Consider the following 20,367-nt stretch of genomic DNA (forward strand, 5'->3'; position numbering starts at 1 on the left):
TTTTGACAAAATTTTCTATAGAAATAAAATTTTGACAAAATTTTCTATAGAAATACAATTTTGACAAAATTTTCCATAGAAATAAAATTTTGACAAAATTTTCTATAGAAATAAAATTTTGACAAAATTTTCTATAGAAATAAAATTTTGACAAAATTTTCTATAGAAATAAAATTTTGACAAAATTTTCTATAGAAATACAATTTTGACAAAATTTTCGATAGAAATACAATTTTGACAAAATTTTCTATAGAAATAAAATTTTGACAAAATTTTCTATAGAAATAAAATTTTGACAAAATTTTCTATAGAAATAAAATTTTGACAATATTTTTTACAGTAGTATAAATTTGATGTTTTCTATAGAAATAAGAATTTTTGATTTTTTCTTTTAATTCTATACTACGCGCTATTATGTAGGTCAAAGATTAGCTGATTACCGTAGACCGGCTAAAGAGCAATATGTATTAAATTTTTTGTTTTTGCGATTGGCTAGAAAATTAATTTAAGTAAGAATAGGAATAGTAGAATTAGTAGCTAATTACTTTAACGAAACGATTATGTTATTGATGTTCTTCCATTAAGACCAATATGCACCTCTAACGAAATTTTCGCTACCCTTAAGAAATACATTGCTATATTTTTCCTGAGACGCCGTTATCGACTGTTTACATTTTGGCCCCATTAAACATCGATAACAACATCTCAAAGAAATTTGAGTAACAAAAATTCCAATGCAAGCCATTACCGCCGTTGTAGCTGGAAGAAAATTTAAAATTTTCAACACTGAACTTTTAGCAAAAGTATATGGTAACTCAGATTATTATTTAGTAGATGCCGATGTACTTTCGACGAATTAAATATTAGCAACACGTGGTGGCATGGCTTATTTACATACTACATACAAATACAAGACTATCTCACGTACCGGCATTTTTTCCCCACATGAATTTCCCTTAGTGAAACTCTTTTATTCGTGGAGAGTATATGTTGACATTGATTACAAAAAGCGGCGTGAAAAAGTAAAAGTCGAGAGCAATGGGGCAGAAGAAGAGATCAACTTATTCACTGGGCAACACAGCAGCTATAGAAAAACAAAAATCCACCAACACACTCCACACTCTAAATCTCATAGGCATAAAATAGTGCATTGTAAATATACTCTACCTTCAGAGTACGACCGCCCCGTCAGTCCACAAACGTGATACCACACTCACGTTTTTAACATACTCACTGCGTCGAAACAAACACTCCGTCACAAAACTATAAATTTGAGATAATTATTTTTTATGCTCAGAGTTTTGTTTCCTATTTTTTTGTTATTTTTGAATCTGATACTGTCAAAAAGAACGAGAACAACTTATAACGACATTCAATAAACACAAACAACAAGAAACTAAATCGAATAAAATGAGACATAATAAAAGAGACCTTATACCGGAGAGGGAGGTAGGAAAATAGAAAGATGCTTGCTCTTCATTGTGTTCAAGTCTCACCAAGCAAATTCGAGAACAAGAGATTTTTATATTGGTTTTTATTATTGCCATACACATAAGGTGTTTGGGGGGTAAAATCGAGTTTAGAACAGTATGGAGAAACACAAAACCCAAACAATATTCTGTGGATTTTGCTCCCACACCGGCCAGCCAGCCAGCTAGTCCATGTCAGTATATATTGCTTAAATAAAGGAGAATTTTACCGAATTAATGTATCAAAGAGCAACAACACTCACACACTCGTTTATAAGTCTTAACGACAACATATTGTAAAGTGAGTGAAAATAAGCAACGCATTTTTACATCGTCGTTACGTTCTGTTTACATTACCAATTGCAACAACATCACTTTTGTTTGAGGTTAATAAACTCTGAGCGGAAGTAAATAAAGTTTCTCCTAGAGAAATTTACAGAGTAGCGCGTTTGGTTTGAATGAAATGTGACAAAGAAAATAAATGAAAACAATTTTTAATTGCCAGCATAAGGGACAGAGAATGAAGCTGGCATTGTTTGGCACGTGACGGTGGCGGCATTTTGATCGCCGAGTCGATAGACATTTGTGAAGTCGGCGGCATAAATTATTCGCACTAAAGAGATTTCAAAAGATTGTGAGATTAACAGCCTGACACAGGAATACACGCAAAGAAAAAATACTTTCCTGTGGAAAGAAATTTTAGACAAACGGAATTCTGCGTTGTCAAAAACTAGTTTCTGTAAGAGCAAATTAAATCCAATTTATGGTATGCGTTGCAACGATATTTACTTTCAAAGAAAATTTTTCAGAGTCAAAAGTAAGCTTCGTGTTTTCCACAGAAAGGAAAAAAAATCTTCTTTTAGTGTAGTTTCATCATGGATAGTAAAGTAAATCGTCAAAATGACGACGCTCGCTTTTATTTTCGATCTCAAATATGTTAAAAAATGAGGGTATAGATTCGAAGGCTTTACAAACATCAGTTTGTACATTATAACATTTTGGTTGAAACAACATTGATATTATGAAAAAAATATGAAAAGAAATTTAACTTGTTTATAAAATATTGCATTTTAAAAGGAAGGTAAATATAATTACGAATATCCATACACTATTCCAAGAAATATCAGCCATCAGGGATTGACGTGAAAATAACATAGTTGCAACAAGCATGTTACATATGTTCCCCGTCCACCAACATATTTGAGGTGATCAAAATTCTTCTCGGTTGTATCCTCTTCTATTTGGCATTCAAATTTTTTTGGATACTGTAATTCTTGCTCCAAATAGGATTAACAAACACGAGGAAGTTATTCGGAGTTTATACATACTCCAAATTAATAATTAGCATTAATAGTTTCTTGTTAAAAAAACAAAATCTTTCAGTGTACCCACGACTTTCTTCGTTATGAAACGTACTTTTTATATAAACCTTTCACAAAATTTTAAGCGAAGAAGCCGGTTTATTTTGTGATACAAAACATCAACCAACCATTTCATATGAGAAGTGGTGTGTATTTTTACATGACGTATACCGTCGTCATATATACCAATACAAACGTCTACATTCGTGCCATTGTTAATTCTCATATTTGTAAATATAACCCTAAGCTTGCGAGATATATAAACAAAGGTCAGCTATTCAGAGATGACCACAATGTTAGAGCGTGTATGGAACTTTCACGTCATAAACAAACTTTAGCATTTTTAGAGACTAAAAAAATTCCATAGAATAACTAGAGAATTTAAATGGGAGTCGGAGAATGCTGTATTTGATGGCGGTAGTAACGAGAGGAAGGTGAAGAAGATAATGCCGCACAACTACACACATAACATTCGTCGTATTAAAACAAAATGTTACTCACGACGTAGAGTACAAGATTCAAAGCAAGAGTACGATTTTTTGTTCTTTGTAAAAATCCTCCTTCTCTTGCTCAGCAAATTGAGAAGGATATTTCACTGTTTGTTATTTGTGTAAAACAAAATCATTTCCCAGAGTGTTTTTTTCATGTGTTCCTCTGCGGTTCAATGTTCGTTTATTCATCTTGTTACCAACACCAACAGGGGTAGGCTGAAAAGAGTGACAACTACACTCTTCATTCCAGAATTAATTTTTCAATGGGCCCATAATAGAGAGGTAACCAATTTAAATTAGATTCATATATCGAAACATTTAGGGGAGAACATTTGTTAGTCTACTCGTTAAGAGTTACTGGTCGTGGTGGCATAACATCTTTTTTGATTTAATACACTCACTAAACATTTTGTTCTTATGTAGGCTTTCTGTTTTTTTTTGTTATGGTCTCTCTCTGTTTACAATAATTTGTAAACAAAAAACCATTTAGTTTTGTAGGGAGAACGAAATAACGCCATCAAAGATGACAACATTGAATTACAGAGTAAAAATTTCAAGATAGGACAATGCCTTGTGGTAGGAAACTTGCTAGAGAATCAGATATGTATTTTATTGGTTAGTATTGAATATTTTAACTAGATTTTCAACTGTCCTTTTCCTTATAAAAAGAAGAGATTTCACATCTCGAAAAATATGAACTTTGAGCATAATGTCTAGAGTCTATAAAATTGCTAGAACTTGGCATCACATTTGTATTCCAATGGTGTTCACCGCAGTGTCTGTCTTTGATTTCATCGCTATTGCGATGCATGAGAATCCAGTCCTGAAGCCACAACGACGTTCCAGGATCTGAAATGGGGGCGTAAAAGGGAACGGGTGCATATGTGGGGGACCTAGTCATTCAGATTCTATTCGGATTACAGGATTTTCATTTTGTAATATAAAGATCAATGTAAAACCTTGCCACTTAGTAGCGTCTGGTGTGTGTTGTCTTTTTTTACATTCTATTACTCTTTAGAATTCCCTGTCCTAGCCTCAAAATTTATTTAGACTATTTGCGACAAAGTAAATATGGCCCAGAGCAATACAGATAGGTATGATGGCATATGAAAAACTGACTAAACGCCGTGGGATGTAGTAATCTGTTTATGTGTGTGGCCTGAACACAAAATTTCTTTGAAATCCCATTGTAGCACATTTGTGTGGGAGTATGTATAAAATATAAAACTGGAGAATATTGTTTTTCAGATATGAGAATATATCATCTGTGAGAAAGAGAGAAGAGGGGAGAAGGTATGTTAGTGAGTAATGCTTGCCCCTCTTTTTCTTTAATAAAGACAGAAAGAGACCTTCGATAGCCAGTATTACGGAATAGAGTGTAACGTCACCAAATAAATACATGCATACAATACTTTCAAATGGCCTTCATATATTTTTGTCTCAATCTCCCTCTCTTGTTCTCTCTTTAGGTTAATGCAGCAAAAAGACAGCTCTCATTCTTTCTTATATATTAAGGTTTCAGCATATTCTCTTGCCTCCCCGCCATATTCCGCAAGCTTGAATACCATTGTTTTCTGTTTTTCTTTTTGTAGTAGCAGAGTTCGAGATTACCCAAACGTTTCGCTAGTTTTTATTACTGTGGGACGAAATCGAAAATAATTTATTTTGCTCAAAATATTTTTAAAAGTAAATATAGGAACGTACATATTAAAGTAACGACTGGGTTACAAATATTTATAACCTAAAGCATAAATTATAACTTTGATCTGCGTAAACATGCGTCTGTCGCAAATATTGTGTTACACTCTATGCTCTATATAACAATGGAATAAGTATCGAATTATGGTAAAATGTAATCACTCATATTGGTTCAAATGAAGGTGTAGCTCGTATTTTATTTTACTATTACTTGCATTATTTATGTTACCGTAAAAAAATTCTATATGGGTTATGATTTAGATTTCGAATTAGCGGCCATCACATAAGATAATCCTTTACAGTACCCCTTAGGCATTCAAAATATCCATATAGTTTTATCGATAAATACACATCGATTTATTTATTCAATTCATTTTTAGTTACAAATTTTATAAATAATCTATTCTTTTCATCTAAAGCAGACGACCATAGGGGCTTCGGGGTACCGCGATCTTCCCCAACAACCTTTTAGGCGGCTTTTTATTGTGTTACTAATAATGTCACCAAATTGACTAATATTTTTCCAATCAGAATGTAAACAAACTTTGTTTTAATTCTCGCTCCCAATATTGTGACCTCTCCTTAAAATCTCTAATTTCCAAAAATTTCTCAAAATACCAGAGCAAATTAGCTATGATTCTCTCCGGATTCCCAGAGAATTCCAACTTGAATTGAACCACTGTGTCAGACTAAAAAGCTATCAGAGTATAGCAACAACAGTACCATGAGTTGGCAACAAAACAGCAGAGTACAGCTGGCAGCCACATTACAAATTATCTATCTCTGAGTATATGTGTGTGCCAAATGCCAAACGAGAAGGTTCCATCGAGAGTTCATTATATGGTGGTTGAGTATGTAGTTGGTCGGTGTGAGTATATATTTAACAAAATGTCAACAGAGCATGAGCAGTATTGAGTATATACACATAAATAAGAGGGGGAAAGAGTAGAATAATGTTTTTTCCAAAATGGTGTGAGTGCGCAAAAGACCTCTCGCTCGTACATACAAGTTTTGATCATGAGACCACGTCGTGTGATTTCTCTCTTGGCCCCCCACCTTTTTCAATCAATCCAACTACCAAAGCAAAAAAAATATTACCAACTCTTCATTTTTTTTTTCGTTTAGAGAGGGTATAGTGGAACAGACAAAGGGGGAGGCAGACTGTGGAAAAAAACACCACATACAATAATTGAAAGAAAGTGGGAAATACAACCAAGTTATCGCCAATGTACATATTTTTCACTAGTATACATACGAAATACTTAAGTTTAATGGAAAAATACAATTCAAAATCCACACCAAGTAATTATAACCACATTAAGATCCGGGAAGCCTATTTGGAGCTTCGACCGGTATTTTGATATCGATTTTGAGGACTATATGACTCTTTTTGTAAAACTGGAGAATATTCGCCAGTCATCATAACTATTCAGAGTAGGTAGAGCAGATTAGTTAGTAGTTGTCTCCGGTCATTCCGTTGAATGTTTGGATGTGGATGCTCTTCATTTTTGTTGGTACTCTTCTTTGTGTCCACGAGAATGATGTACAACACAACAATAGTAGAATGTGTACTGGTATCTGAGGTCAGTATTTTCCCATTTCAAAGAGTGTTTACGTTGATTTTGGTCTGTTATTAAATATAAAACTTTCTCCCTTGATCCCATACCCTCCCTCTGTCAAATTTACTCTGCGCGCTCACTTTGCTTCATTGCTCACATCATCAATACAATTCAATGCTGGTTCAGAGATATTAAAACGCTAGTGAGTCCCCCAACCAACAACATTACGCCACCAAACACAAAAAGCCTCTTATATGCTACCGTACATGTGTGTTTTGTGCAGGGAGACATTTCCTCAATTGCCTCAATTGTCAATTGAAATCTTTTAAAGAAATCTCTAAAAATCTTTCTTGGAGTCGAGAAAATTTCCCAAGTGGTCGGGGTCTTTCCATACTATCCATATTGCACATGCAATATGCAAAAGTATTGCTTGTTGATGTAAAGAATGAGGGCCCACCATTAGAGTTTGTTGGTGTTACTTTCTTATGGTTAGTGTAGAGCGGGAATGTAATCTACACCACACAGCAAATGGTTTGCTGACTTTAACTGTTTCTGTGCACTCTACATCAAGAGCAATCTCTGATGCCATCTATCTCTGCGCTATCTAGAGTAAATGGAAATAAAAATAAATAAAAACTCGTTCTCACTGGGGGTATTCGTACTCCCCTCCCTCTCTTAAATTTACACGATTTCTTTTTATTCAAAAGAGGGAATATATTCTTGAGATTGAGGTATGCTGGAGATGAGAAGATAATTACCAGCGAGTATGACCACAATTTCAAATACCCTATGTCAAGAATGAGACAAATGAGTTTGGAGAACTAAAATATTTTAATGAATGACTTCTTACCACCGACGACTCTTCCTTTGTTTTTATTGTAATTTGTGTGTGCGTGTGTGTGTTTTTGACACCCATCTCAATGGAGAGCACAGCGAAAGTAGAAGTGTGACAAGTTTTAGAGACCGCAAGTACATAAAGGTTAGAAAGTCTCTGTTTACAAACAAACGGAAAGAAGAAGAGCGTAATGTTCTGCTAGCGGATTGAGTTTTTCATATTTCATGAGTTCAATCAAAGTCTTAAAAAAGTTTATTGGCCTTATTGCTCGATATTATTCACTTCTTGAAAAACAAAAATGCATTGCAATAGATGCCATCGAAATTTCCGTTGTCGATTGCTTACATTTTTATCCCATTAAAAGCCAGTTAAGCAGCTCTACCAGAATTTCTGCTATCCATAAGAATTGTTTGCCATTTTTCCTTAGCACGAAAATTTTGTTAGAAAAGAGTTTGGATTTTATTTCCATCTCATAACGTTAATTACAAAAGCCTAGTTTGCAGCTCTACCGGATATACCTATTGCGTTGTAGTTTTGCCATGTGTTTCTGATTAAATCTAATGGTGTTTTCTTTTCTGAAAAAGTGTTTTGCCTTTATTTTTTCTGTACAGAATGCGGATTTTTAAAATATTTCCAGCAACCTACAAAAAAGCTACCATTTCATCAGCGGGTAGAAAAGAATTCAATGGAGCAATTGCAGCACTTGATTTTTTGAGCTAAACTAGAAAAGTATTTCTTTTTAGAAGTTGAAATTCATGCAATGGATTTTTTCGTTTTTTTTTGGTGATTTTAATAGAGAAAACGGTCTAACCAAAGATAATTGAGTATAACAAGAGTATTGTCAAGTATTGAGTATTATCAAGAGAAGACAAATGTCAAGGTGTAGAGGGCTATGAGAAAAAAATTTGTTTTATTTGTCAATTTTTTCCAAAGCAGCTCTGCCCAAGAATAAATTTAAACAGCAATATTCACATAAAACCATAATGAATATTTGCTTTAAAATACACATACGTTTTATTTTAATTTTCTACAATCGTTTTGGCACTGCTTTTGTGGGGTTTTATTCAAAAATTTATGAAAAACACAAATGTTATGATATTTTCCGACACAAACGGCAGTACATTTGAGAGACACGTCAACGCAAACTTTATGATATTTTGTTGGCAGAGTCCTCTGGTGCTTCAGTTTTGCTATGACAAGACTGCATCTTCTTCTCAATTATCTTTGGTCTAACTGGGACGAAGGGTTACCTGACTTAACCAAAAGCACGATTTTGAGAGTTTTCACGGTATAATTGGACATTTGAATTGGTAATCAACCTCCCTATGTAATTGAAACTCAAAACTAGACTAAGCTTTATCTATAGTGGAATGATCCCTTTTTGCTAAAAATTACGCCACGTTCGAACCCATAATTTATCTATACTCATAGGAAAAATATTTGCTAATAATAGCAAAAACTTGGACTGATGTTTCGCAGCAGGCGGATTACCGCAATGCTGTAGAAGTAACAAACCCGAAATTTCTCGACAGTAAATATTCGCAAAAAAGTCCTTAGCTTACGGAAAAATATGGATGGTTATAGTAATTAAGTGATGTAAGTTTAGTGTGAACGGCAAGGGCATGATTTCTGATCTTTTTTATATCAAATCCGACACTTTTGTCATTTCTTCCGTGCTACCGAACCCCACAGAGCAAACATTAATATTGTCTATATGATAAAAAGGGAAAAGTAGCATTGGCTGCTAAGGCCATCAGTAAATAAAGTTATTCATATTCCTTTTTGGTTAAATTCCTTGTTCCCAAATCTCAATGTATGTATAAAAGGTTACAGAATTATTGAAAAGAATTTGTATTTAATTATAAAACAAACTTACCTTCAGCAAGTCCAATAGAAAAGGTGATGCTGCACATAAGACTATTTTGTGGGCAGGAAAACTACGTCCACCAGCAGCCAATGTGCAATCGACCAAATCGCCGTGACAACGCAGCAGTTGTATAGCCGAGACCAGTGAGGTGCCGTAGTCACCCCACGTCAGGGAATATAGAGAATTCATGGGCAAAGCCATCATGGAGTCCACCGATTCACCAACAGCACAAACGTCCTCCAAGGGCTGTTGCTGTTGCTGAATTGGGTGGTAATAGTGGGTAATGGTGGCGGCGAATATAAATTACCCAACACACGAATTATTCCTATGCACTTTTTTTGGTTTGGAGATTTTCTTAATGTTTATACTTTTACACCTTGCGTCTGTCCGAAGGTGTCCAAGTCAGTGTGAGGGAGGTCTTTAGATGTAAATCATCCAGAGATTATAGTTTTTTTATTTCGCACTTTACACCTAGAATTTTTAATTATTTTTCAGTAATTTGTTTTTCTTTTATTTCATCGAGCTACACTGTTCAGTTCTATATTTTGTTTTATTATTATTTAACAGCACATCATTGCTGCGCTCTATCTCTGTATTTCCATATACTCACAATAAAATTTGTGAAATGAAACTGTAAATAAGCACCACCGATATCGTAAGAAGAAGCACAAAAACAGGGGAAATTATTTATTAATGCCGTATGATTGCGATGTAGAAGATGAGAATGCTCTGGCTTTCTCTCTCCCTTTCTCATATAGTTGCCAAATTGTAGCGAGTACAAATGCAAAATGAGAGAAAGAGAAAAGAAGAGTGTTTCATGTTTTTGATGTCAAAAGAGAGAAGAGGGTGGGGGCATTGGGGAGCCTTAGCAATACAACACTTGTGGGCTAAGCTAATACAACAACATGACGATCAAGTTTTTTTTTATTTCTGTGGCTGTAGTATTGCGCATTGACGTACGCCAAGTAAAAAAAAAAACTTTATGAACCAAAAGAAAAAAGGTATAGTATATGCACATAGAAGAATGTACATATATATTTAAATGAACAAATAATTCAAGTGAATAAATACCGAAGTTTACATTATTATGGAAGAATATCTAAAATGTCAGCTGAAAACTTGGCAATAGTGAAAATAATACCACATAGGTATATGGAATCGAAAGCTTGTTAGAGTTTCCTTATCTTGAGGCACTCGAAGACGACCACCACCACAATGTTCACTGCCCTTGTTGCTTTGGATAAAATCATTTGAAATGTTTGATAAAAATATTTGAATCAGGTTCTCTTTCATTATTTTTTAGAGATTTCCCGCTTTTTTCTGATTATCAAGTTTAAATGTTGTTTTATTCATTTTATTCTCATGAGCACACCACAATCACACATACACACACTCATTAACATCACACTCTTCTACTCTTTTTTTCCTGATTGTTCACGAGAAATTTGTACGACGCGCTCACCTACTTCTCGCCAACGTTGTAAGATGTCTACTAAATGAGGGTTATTTGAAAATTCCCTGAAAAGTCATCGATACTGAAGCTCACCACTACAATCGCTATGACGAAATACCCAAATGTGAGTATGTAGTTGTGCGCATGGTTTCATGTTGTTTGTGTTTCCCATAAGAAAGACGTGAAATGTATGCTTGCCTACCATTGTATTTTGTTTTTGTTTCAAATGGGAGCAAGATGGCTGACGCTCTTCATGAACTCACACACACAATAGTCATTTATAGCAGCAAAATCGAGCCACAACTCGATGACCAAAAGAGGTACAGTCATTTATTTTGTACTCGTGTAAAATTTGTGAGTTTCATGAGCGCGCTATCTGTATATGGGAAGGGGGACCATCTTATTAAAGAGACGAAAGTAAAGTAAAATTTAATGAATTTGTTTTCTTTCCTCCTAGTTGTGAGTTTTGAGCCTGCAACAAGAAATGCCACGCTCTTCGTCACTGGACATTCTGTCAGGAGTAAACAATAATGAAATAGCATTACAATTCAGACTTACTATATCTCACATATTGTGGGGACTCGTCAATGGAATATGCTACATCTTATTTTGCTTATGTAGAGAGTATTATTTGTGACACCTTCTTGTTCATACATATGTATGCACGATTTTTACTTTTGATGCCACATCTCTTCATGGGAAAAATCCAATTGCAATTGGAGAAATTGGTATATAAAAACAATACTGAGATAGTACAGTGGTAGTTTATTTTATAGAGATTAATTTTTGGGGAGAGGACAAGAGAGGGAGAAGATAAGCCCATAGTATATGGTACTTCAATAACAAACGTTAAAAACAACAACCGCCTCGCAGTATCAAAAGAATGATCTTCCAAATAACATGTCCAATTTTATGGTTACGCGAGGTATATTCCATTTGTTTCGTATTCACAGGGATACGGCCCGATAACCATCTCTACCGAAATTCTCGCTACTCATAAGAAATATATTTTTTTGCAATTGATATTGCTTGGGGCCTTGTTATCGACTGCGTTTCTCGGTAGGCACTTTTTGGGAAATTTCCACAAACCACAATGCAAGCAAAACAAAAATCAATAACACCTAACAGAACGTTTAGTAACAAAAATAGCATGAAAAGCATCTTTGGTGAAAATTTCGCTCCACCAAATAACATGTCCAATTTTATGATTACGCGAATGATATACCGATTGTTGCATAAATTTCGTATTTACAGGGATACAGCCTAATTTTCGCTACTCATAAGAAATATATTTTTTGCCATTGATATTGCTTGTAACATTATTATCGACTGTTTGCGTTTCTCGTTATGTACCATTTGGGAACCACAAGAAATTCAATCAAAATTAAAACTAACACTTCACAGAACGTTTAGTAACAAAAGTAGTTTTGGCGAAAATTTCAGTTTTTAGGAAGTGTATGGTAAAACTCTATTATAGACACGCAAAAGAAATGTGAAGCTAGGTTCAAAATCTATGGAAACTTTTCTTCGAATGCCAATAATACCCCATATTCCGAAATCAAAATTTAGCGGAAGTATCGAATTCATATATTTTCGGATTATGCTACATTGTCGATACCATCTTTCGTCGCATCACTAAAAACGTTAAATAAATCGAGAAATACTGAAATCCATTGTTACAAGAAAAGTAATCCATTGTTACAAGAAAATATATACTTACGTCTTCATATTAAATAAGAAAAGAAAATACAACGTTACAAATGAAGCTAGTAAAATTATGTAATTAAGACAATGAAATAAATTATTTATATAATCAATTATACAATTATAAATCCTTTAAAGCTTTTCAAAATTTGAAAACTAGTTTTTTTTGTATTACATTTAAGAAGCATCATATCATTTGGCAATTGCACACAAAATTTCTAGAATATTCCAATTACAAAGAAAAAATGTAAAGTTTTTAAACAAAATTGAAGAATATCCAAGGCCTTTTCATTTCTGTGACTGGTTTTAAGACATATTGAAATTCTGAGTAAAATCATATTCAATTGTGGGAATAACCGTTTGTACGAATTTCAAAAAAATTATAAGATATAAATGCACTCCCAGTTCACCGCCACCTTCTTCGACTGTCTGAATGATTTTCTTCATGATATCAGCATGTCGACAAGGATGCACCGAGGCCATATTTGGACCAGGCAAATGGGGATGTGTCTCCATGGTAACAGTCTTTTTGGCATGGTCTTGGGAAACATCTTCATACATTTGCTCCACAGTTAAGGGCTTACGATTCTTAATATGAAATGAAACGTGTTTTTTTTTTTGTTAAGTTCAAGTAAATAAGGCAATTTGATTTAGACAATGTTTTACCTCATCGTAACCAACCACCCATAAACGTGGCGTTTGGTAATATTTGTCATAAGTAATATGAAGATCATAGGTACGTGTATGTAAAACAGAGTCTTGAGTATCAAATGAAGCAGCGCCTGCCTCGGAATTTCCGGTTGTTTCCGGTTTTACAGTTTTTCTAACGGTCGTAGCAATAGCAGGATCAACAAGATCTAACATTCCACTTTCTTCAAATTCATCCATATCTAAAGCTTCATCGTCTTCCTCATCTTCGACAGCATTATTATCAATGTTACCAGGTTCTTCGTCATTAGGAGTATGCATTTCTTCCTTAAAGATCAAAGAAATGAATTTCATATCATATTCATATTTTCAATAAAATAAAGCAGTCACTACTAAAATTACTATTCTATTTTCGCTATTTATACCCTGCGCCACACTGTGGAACAGGGTATTATAAGTTAGTGCATATGTTTTTTAGCTAACACTCTGTGAAACTCTTTCACACTTTGCTGATGTCAGAGTTGCTGTTCCCCTTTGTACCTACCCTATCATCCAGGGTTAGCTCACAAATTTTATCATCTAGTTCGGCGGATGTACCATCTTCATTCATTTGATGCGTCTCCACCCAACCGCCATCGCCTCCTTCCTCTTCAACCACAGTTTCTTCTCCAACATATTCCATCTGCTTGCAACGCCGATAGCATGGAACATTACGTGTTATCAGAAATTGTTTATCTGGAAACCCAAAAATATACATATATACATTTTGTTGCGAATTTTGTAAAAGCGCATACCTTTTGGTAAATATGGTTTTGTTTTATTGTCATCACCAGCCGCCCATTGCCATGTTGGACAGTGATGAACCAAGTGGTCACCGGCAGCTACAAATTCTTCAGGTGTTAGTACACCAGTTTCCCGAAATTTTGATTCCTATAAAGAAAAAATTGATGTAGTGCTAGTTTATTTCACATTTGCGGCATAAATTCGTCATTTCACCCCGTTTGGATGACATATGTCTGGTATGATTTAATGTCATAACTACCTTCAATACGGGAGTTAAATATTCAGCTACATTTAGAGCAGTTCCTTTGACTGTATTTAAAACACTTTGCATGTTTTTGTCCTTTAAAGTGGCAAGTAAAAACCAAATTTGTTTCTCTTACAGTCAAGTTTATATTCTTTGTTGCAATCAAAGATTATCGCTTCTTCTTCTTCTTCCTTCTCAATAGACTCATGAGCAGTGTTGTCAAATTAAGGTTTTCCCTCCCCTCCAATTTAGTGCTTTTTTCACGTCTGAGTGGATTTTTAGGAATAAAAATTATCTTGCACATTAGGAATTTGAAAAAATCTCAACCAAATTTCGAAAAATTCTGTCATAAATTTGGAGAAAGTTGCGCGTATTACTTTCGGTACCCTTTTCATATGCTACTTTGGACTACTCATATGAATTTTTGAAAAATCTAGAACAACTTGAGGTTTGTTTTCTTAAGATTTGGAGGGAAGGACGAAAATTCTCTTCTACAAAAACAACAAATGTCAACCCTATAGATGTCGCACAATGCCTGCAGCTTTGGTATAACCGACGTTGCGGTCGAAGCGCTGTTTTGATAAATTCTTTATTAAGGCATCGGCAGTTATAATTGTATATAATTGTCTGCCAAAAAATTTAATGGAATGAAAAGATTTATATAAAAGAACATTTTTTATTACAAAGTAGGTTCTAAATCCTATTTTTCTTACGTTTCATAAGGCCACCACTGTCGCAGTTTCGCTTGACAGTTAAGTTCTCTTGTTTTCTTAATACTCTCTGAGTTTAGGTTCACAAGACAGTGTTGCCAGAAGTAGGGGAAATTCCATACATGTAAGTTTTTCTCCAATATTTAGCGTCTTGTAGGGACGTTGGGGAACAATGTAGGGATTCACTCATTTTCATTTCATTTATTAAACAAATACCCAATAAACACAGGATGAGAGTTTTTCAAATGCAACAACTTTTCAGTTTGAGGGTAAATATAATTTTCAACATAAATTCAACTTGACTTGAAATAGCTCATTTTCAATACATCTTCAAATTGTTTGCGAATTACTTCCAATTTGCCAAAATGTTGACGAAATCTTTGAAAAGGTGTTGAAGATAATATGAGAAAACTTTGACAAAACACTACCCTAAAATGCAACGAAAAAACCATGTGGTTTTCAATACTTATTTGTGCAACGAAGTTCGTGGTTAAGTGCAAGAAATAAAAAAATGGAAAATTTTAGACAAATAACCAAATAGTTTATAAAAATGGGTAAGTGAAAATAAAAAATGATATAAAACTTTAAGGAAGTCACTAAATGTATATCTCTTTGCAGAAAACTAAAATTATGGATTCTACGTTCTTGAAAACATTAAAAAGCTGACCGGTGAAAAAATGGTGGACAATTAACTGGAACTGCTTCAAATAGTTTATAATAATTGGTATGTCAATATGAAAAATTAAATCAACACTTTAGAGAAGTCACTAAATCTAAATCTCTTTGCAGAAAACTAAAATCTTTGGATGCTACATTCTTGCAAACATCATTAAGAAACTGACCAATTAAAAATGAGTGGCTTATCGACAAGAAAAAGTTTCCAGAAACATTACAAGTGCAACCAATTAAAATTGTTAAAAACAACAAATTGTTGAAATCAACAACTTCTGGATGAAAATGTGCATCACATCGTCAGTTTAATTCATATGCTATTATCAGTTGAAAATGGATATTTTGTGATTTCCTTCTGCTGGAAATCAATTCTAACACGCGGTCCAGTACGTTCCTAACTTTAAATTACACGCATGTTAATAAATTTTAATGCTGTTTTATGACACCAAAAGGAAGGAAAACGAATTATCAATGCAAAGTGTTTACTAATAATGTTTAAGATATTTAAAGTTTTGTTGTTTGTTTTTATTTTGTTCTTATTTGTTGATATGTTTAATAAGATTATTATTTATCAATTGGTATTGTAGTGTATTATGTAGTGTAGTGTATTATTATATATTATTATATATTTTATTTGGATGAAAATGAATAAATTATACAAAATTCATAGAATTTTGGCTTTGACTTTCAATTTGAAGTGGGGATATCATTCATACAAATTTAGGTTGAAAAGTATTTGCAACGATGTTAATTTTGAATTTGACTCGCATCGAAAATTGTTTGACAAATTATTGAGTAGCGATGCATTTCAATTTGAGGATAACACTTGAGATATTATTGCTAATGTGTTGAATTTCACCGTTGAGGGTAATGTCTGTTTTTTGTTGAGAACGCGATTTTCTCAACAATTTCTCAATTTGAATATTACCCTAATCCTTTGAAAAAATGTTTGAAAAATTGTTGAAATTTAGCATTTTTCAAACGTTTGTGTTTATTGGGTAGTAATACAAAGCCTTTCCCCTGCCAACATTTTTTGAATTTGGGGGCGCTTGTGAGAATCCCCACTACGTCGAAAACAATCATATACGACATCAAAAACTCGTCGGAAAAGCGCCGTCACTATTGAGAAGTTGTACCACGCCAAGTTACTACGAAAAAGTTTCTCATCAGTGCAATTATTAGGTGCCTATTTAGATCAATTGCGAAGGACGCCAATAAGAACCCCTGCAAACTATCAGAAAAAGTGAATTTTAAGGTAATTGTAGAAGAATCATTGTGGTCAAGTAAAACACGATTGTGTAGATGTTTATTGATTTGATTAAACATTTATAATTTCTTATAAATATAACATTTTTCGGTTTATCTCATCACATTTAACATAATTTTTTGCATTAATAAAAGAATGATGTTGAGTTTTAAGTAGCAAGAAATTTTCCACAAATCTTTCAAAGTGCAACCAATGGATGGATAATCTATCCTTTTCCATATCTACTAACTACACCTAGAAAACAAATTCGTTGCCTCAACCGAATTATTTGCTGTTTTGGGATAATTATTTTATTATTATTCAGCTGTTTTGGGAATCCGAACGAAAGCATTCGTTTCGGATATGAGAAATTGGTTGTTATTTATATGGTTTGTTGGTGCAACCTCCCACGATGTTATTTATTGTTACCCTGACCAATTGTTAGATATACTTACCAAATTCCAATATTAAATGAAAAGGGCAGATTATATTGAGATTATATAATTCAATTTTCCGTACATATTACAGTTTTTATAAATATAAAATTATAATTCATAGACTTATACTTACCAGAAATGTCCTCCTTAAGTCTCTAGATATAAATACAGATCTCTGAAGTAGTTCTAGAATTTTATGTGCTTAATACAATAAAAGTATTTGTGTTGGTTGGTGTATGAAGCCTGCAAACTTTATGGAAACTTTTGTAATATTCCTTTTTTATAAATCGGTGCGATACTTACCTTAAGCCAAATTCTATTCTATGGGATAAACTATTCAATTTATTGCGGACTATTATTAAGTACATTTATTGACGCTGTTCCCCGTTTTGCAAATTATGTAGCGTCATATCATCTAACATGTCGATGTTGATATTAATAGTTATTTGTTTGCAACAACTGCCTTAAGCGCGTCCCATAATTTGACTAAGATTCTATTAGTTTACTCAACTTTTGGCTTGTACCAACCATTTGTTGATTCCCATGCTGGTGGTTAGCTCAACAATTTTATACGACATAAAACCAAATTTATCGGCATTGGTTATCGTAACCAATTGAATGGTTATGGGAATTTCTATTTGATCCTGTGAACTTTTTTATGGTCGTGTTGGATATATAATGGGTAAAATAATAAAAACATTGTTCTTGTAGCAAAAAATAACTGCCCTGCCAGCATTTCAAAGTTCCATTTCATCTTCATCGCTACCACAGGCTCGTAATTGTCACTACAACCATCCTACTGTGATGGGGGGCAGCGTATCATAACCCAATAAACACAAACGTTTGAAAAATGCTAAATTTCAACAATTTTTCAAACATTTTTTCAAAGGATTAGGGTAATATTCAAGTTGAGAAATTGTTGAGAAAATCGCGTTCTCAACAAAAAACAGACATTACCCTCAACAGTGAAATTCAACACATTAGCAATAATATCTCAAGTGTTATCCTCAAATTGAAATGCATCGCTACTCAATAATTTGTCAAACAATTTTCGATGCGAGTCAAATTCAAAATTAACATCGTTGCAAATACTTTTCAACCTAAATTTGTATGAATGATATCCCCGCTTCAAATTGAAAGTCAAAGCCAAAATTCTATGAATTTTGTATAATTTATTAATTTTCATCAAAATAAAATATATAATAATACACTACACTACATAATACACTACATTACCAATTGATAAATAATAATCTTATTAAACATATCAACAAATAAGAACAAAACAAAAAAAAAAAACAAACAACAAAACTTTAAATATCTTAAACATTATTAGTAAACACTTTTGCATTGATAATTCGATTTCCTTCTTTTGGTGTCATAAAACAGCATTAACATTTATTAACATGCGGGCAATTTGAAATCAGGAACGTACTGGACCGCGTGTTAGAATTGATTTCCAGCATAAGGAATTCACAAAATATCCATTTTAAACTGATAATAGCATATGAATTAAACTGACGATGTGATTCACATGTTCATCCAGAAGTTGTTGATTTCAACAATTTGATGTTTTTAACAATTTTAATAGGTTGCACTTGTAATGTTTCTGGAAACTTTTTCTTGTCTGGAAACTTTTTCTTGTCGATAAGCCACTCATTTTTCATTGGTCAGCTTCTTAATGTTTGCAAGAATGTAGCATCCAAAAATTTTAGTTTTCTGCAAAGAGATTTAAATTTAGTGTCTTCTCTCGTGTTGATTTAATTTTTCATATTGACGTACCAATTATTATAAACTATTTGAAGCAGTTTCAGTTAATTATCCACAATTTTTTCATCGGCCAGCTTTTTAATGTTTTCTAGAACGTAGAATCCATAATTTCAGTTTTCTGCAAAGAGATATACATTTCGTGACTTCCTTAAAGTTTTATTTCATTTTTTATTTTCACTTACCTATTTTTATAAACTATTTGGTTATTTGTCTAAAATTTTCTATTTTTTTTTTATTTCTTGCAATTGACCACGAACTTCGTTGCACAAATATGTATTGAAAACCACATGGTTTTTTCGTTGCATTTTAGGGTAGTGTTTTGTCAAAGTTTTCTCATATTATCTTCAACACCTTTTCAAAGATTTCGTCAACATTTTGGCAAATTGGAAGTAATTCGCAAACAATTTGAAGATGTATTGAAAATGAGCTATTTCAAGTCAAGTTGAATTTATGTTGAAAATTATATTTACCCTCAAACTGAAAAGTTGTTGCATTTGAAAAACGCTCATCCTGTGTTTATTGGGAAAGTACAAAATGTACTTCATACATGTATTTTGCCATCACTACTTTTACAAAAGCCATTTTATTTTTTGTGAAACGCCAAGCGCAACCAGCTTGTTATATTTTATTTAAATAAAAACGAAAATAAAGTTCTGAAAACAGATTTTACGCTTAAAATTGTGAAAGGTGTGGTGAACAATTTTTGATTTTCCAAATGGAATAAAGTGATTGTTTTTCAAATATTTTACAGACACGCTGCCTCCATCGGAAAAAAAACACTAGCTGATAGACGCTGCAACATGTAACTCGCTACTTGTAATGCGCTTTACAGACTATCAGTTATTCCGGACGACAGTGCTCGTGTCGAACATATCCTATATATTGTGCACATTATAAGTTAAGTCCGAAGGCATAATCGATACTGCTGCATGTTTATGGGATCGATAGCACATTTACCGATTATTTAGTCATCGCCGACAAGTCGTATCGATCCGACACATTGTAAGATTCTTTACATACACCGACATTCCGTCCGGAATAACTGATAATCTGTAAAGCGCATAACTCTACATCATCATTAATGCAAAAAATTATGTTAAATGTGATGTGATAGTGGTATAAATATTATATTTTTAAGAATTTGTAAATGATTAATCAAATTAATAAATATCTAAACAAACGTGTTTTACTCGACCACAATGATTCTTTTACCACTATCTTAAAATGTGCTTTTTCTGATTGTTTGGAGGGTCTCTTATTGGCGTCGTTCTAAATTGATCTATAAAGGCACCTAATAATTGCACTCATGCGAAACCTTTTTGTAGTAACTTGGCGTGGTACAACTTCTCAATAGTGACGGCGCTTTTCCGACGAGTTTTTGATATCGTATATGATTGTTTTCGACGTACTGGGGATTCTC

General features: G+C 33.4%; 2 protein-coding genes and 2 long non-coding RNA genes across 9 annotated transcripts in view; 2 read left to right on the forward strand and 2 right to left on the reverse strand.

Moving 5' to 3' along the window:
* The window catches only part of Trl (Trithorax-like), a 37,920-nt gene extending 27,158 nt beyond the window's left edge, over positions 1-10,762 (reverse strand). For 3 of the 6 annotated variants that reach the window (XM_075306105.1, XM_075306100.1, XM_075306104.1), the window contains exon 1: positions 9,290-9,944. In XM_075306105.1, the coding sequence (XP_075162220.1) occupies positions 9,290-9,484 (195 nt within the window). In that variant the 5' untranslated portion in view covers positions 9,485-9,944. The other 3 variants (XM_075306103.1, XM_075306101.1, XM_075306102.1) reach the window with 3 other exon arrangements.
* A 1,732-nt stretch (positions 10,763-12,494) lies between these two features.
* Atg3 (Autophagy-related protein 3) lies at positions 12,495-14,304 on the reverse strand. Its single transcript, XM_075306106.1, has 5 exons — positions 14,128-14,304; positions 13,880-14,015; positions 13,630-13,820; positions 13,104-13,412; positions 12,495-13,025 (listed from the first exon to the last, which is right to left on the reverse strand). The coding sequence occupies exons 1-5, from the start codon at positions 14,197-14,199 to the stop codon at positions 12,744-12,746; spliced, it is 990 nt and encodes a 329-aa protein (XP_075162221.1). The 5' UTR covers positions 14,200-14,304; the 3' UTR covers positions 12,495-12,743.
* A 764-nt stretch (positions 14,305-15,068) lies between these two features.
* On the forward strand, positions 15,069-15,896 carry LOC142234895 (uncharacterized). Its single transcript, XR_012721739.1, has 3 exons — positions 15,069-15,376; positions 15,441-15,546; positions 15,612-15,896. It is a non-coding gene; the product is annotated as an uncharacterized LOC142234895 (long non-coding RNA).
* A 3,591-nt stretch (positions 15,897-19,487) lies between these two features.
* LOC142234896 (uncharacterized) lies at positions 19,488-20,147 on the forward strand. The gene is made up of 2 exons (XR_012721740.1): positions 19,488-19,634; positions 19,699-20,147. It is a non-coding gene; the product is annotated as an uncharacterized LOC142234896 (long non-coding RNA).
* Positions 20,148-20,367: the final 220 nt, after the last annotated feature.

This window comes from Haematobia irritans, chromosome 4 (assembly GCF_050003625.1).
Source record: "Haematobia irritans isolate KBUSLIRL chromosome 4, ASM5000362v1, whole genome shotgun sequence".
NCBI lineage: Eukaryota > Metazoa > Arthropoda > Insecta > Diptera > Muscidae > Haematobia > Haematobia irritans.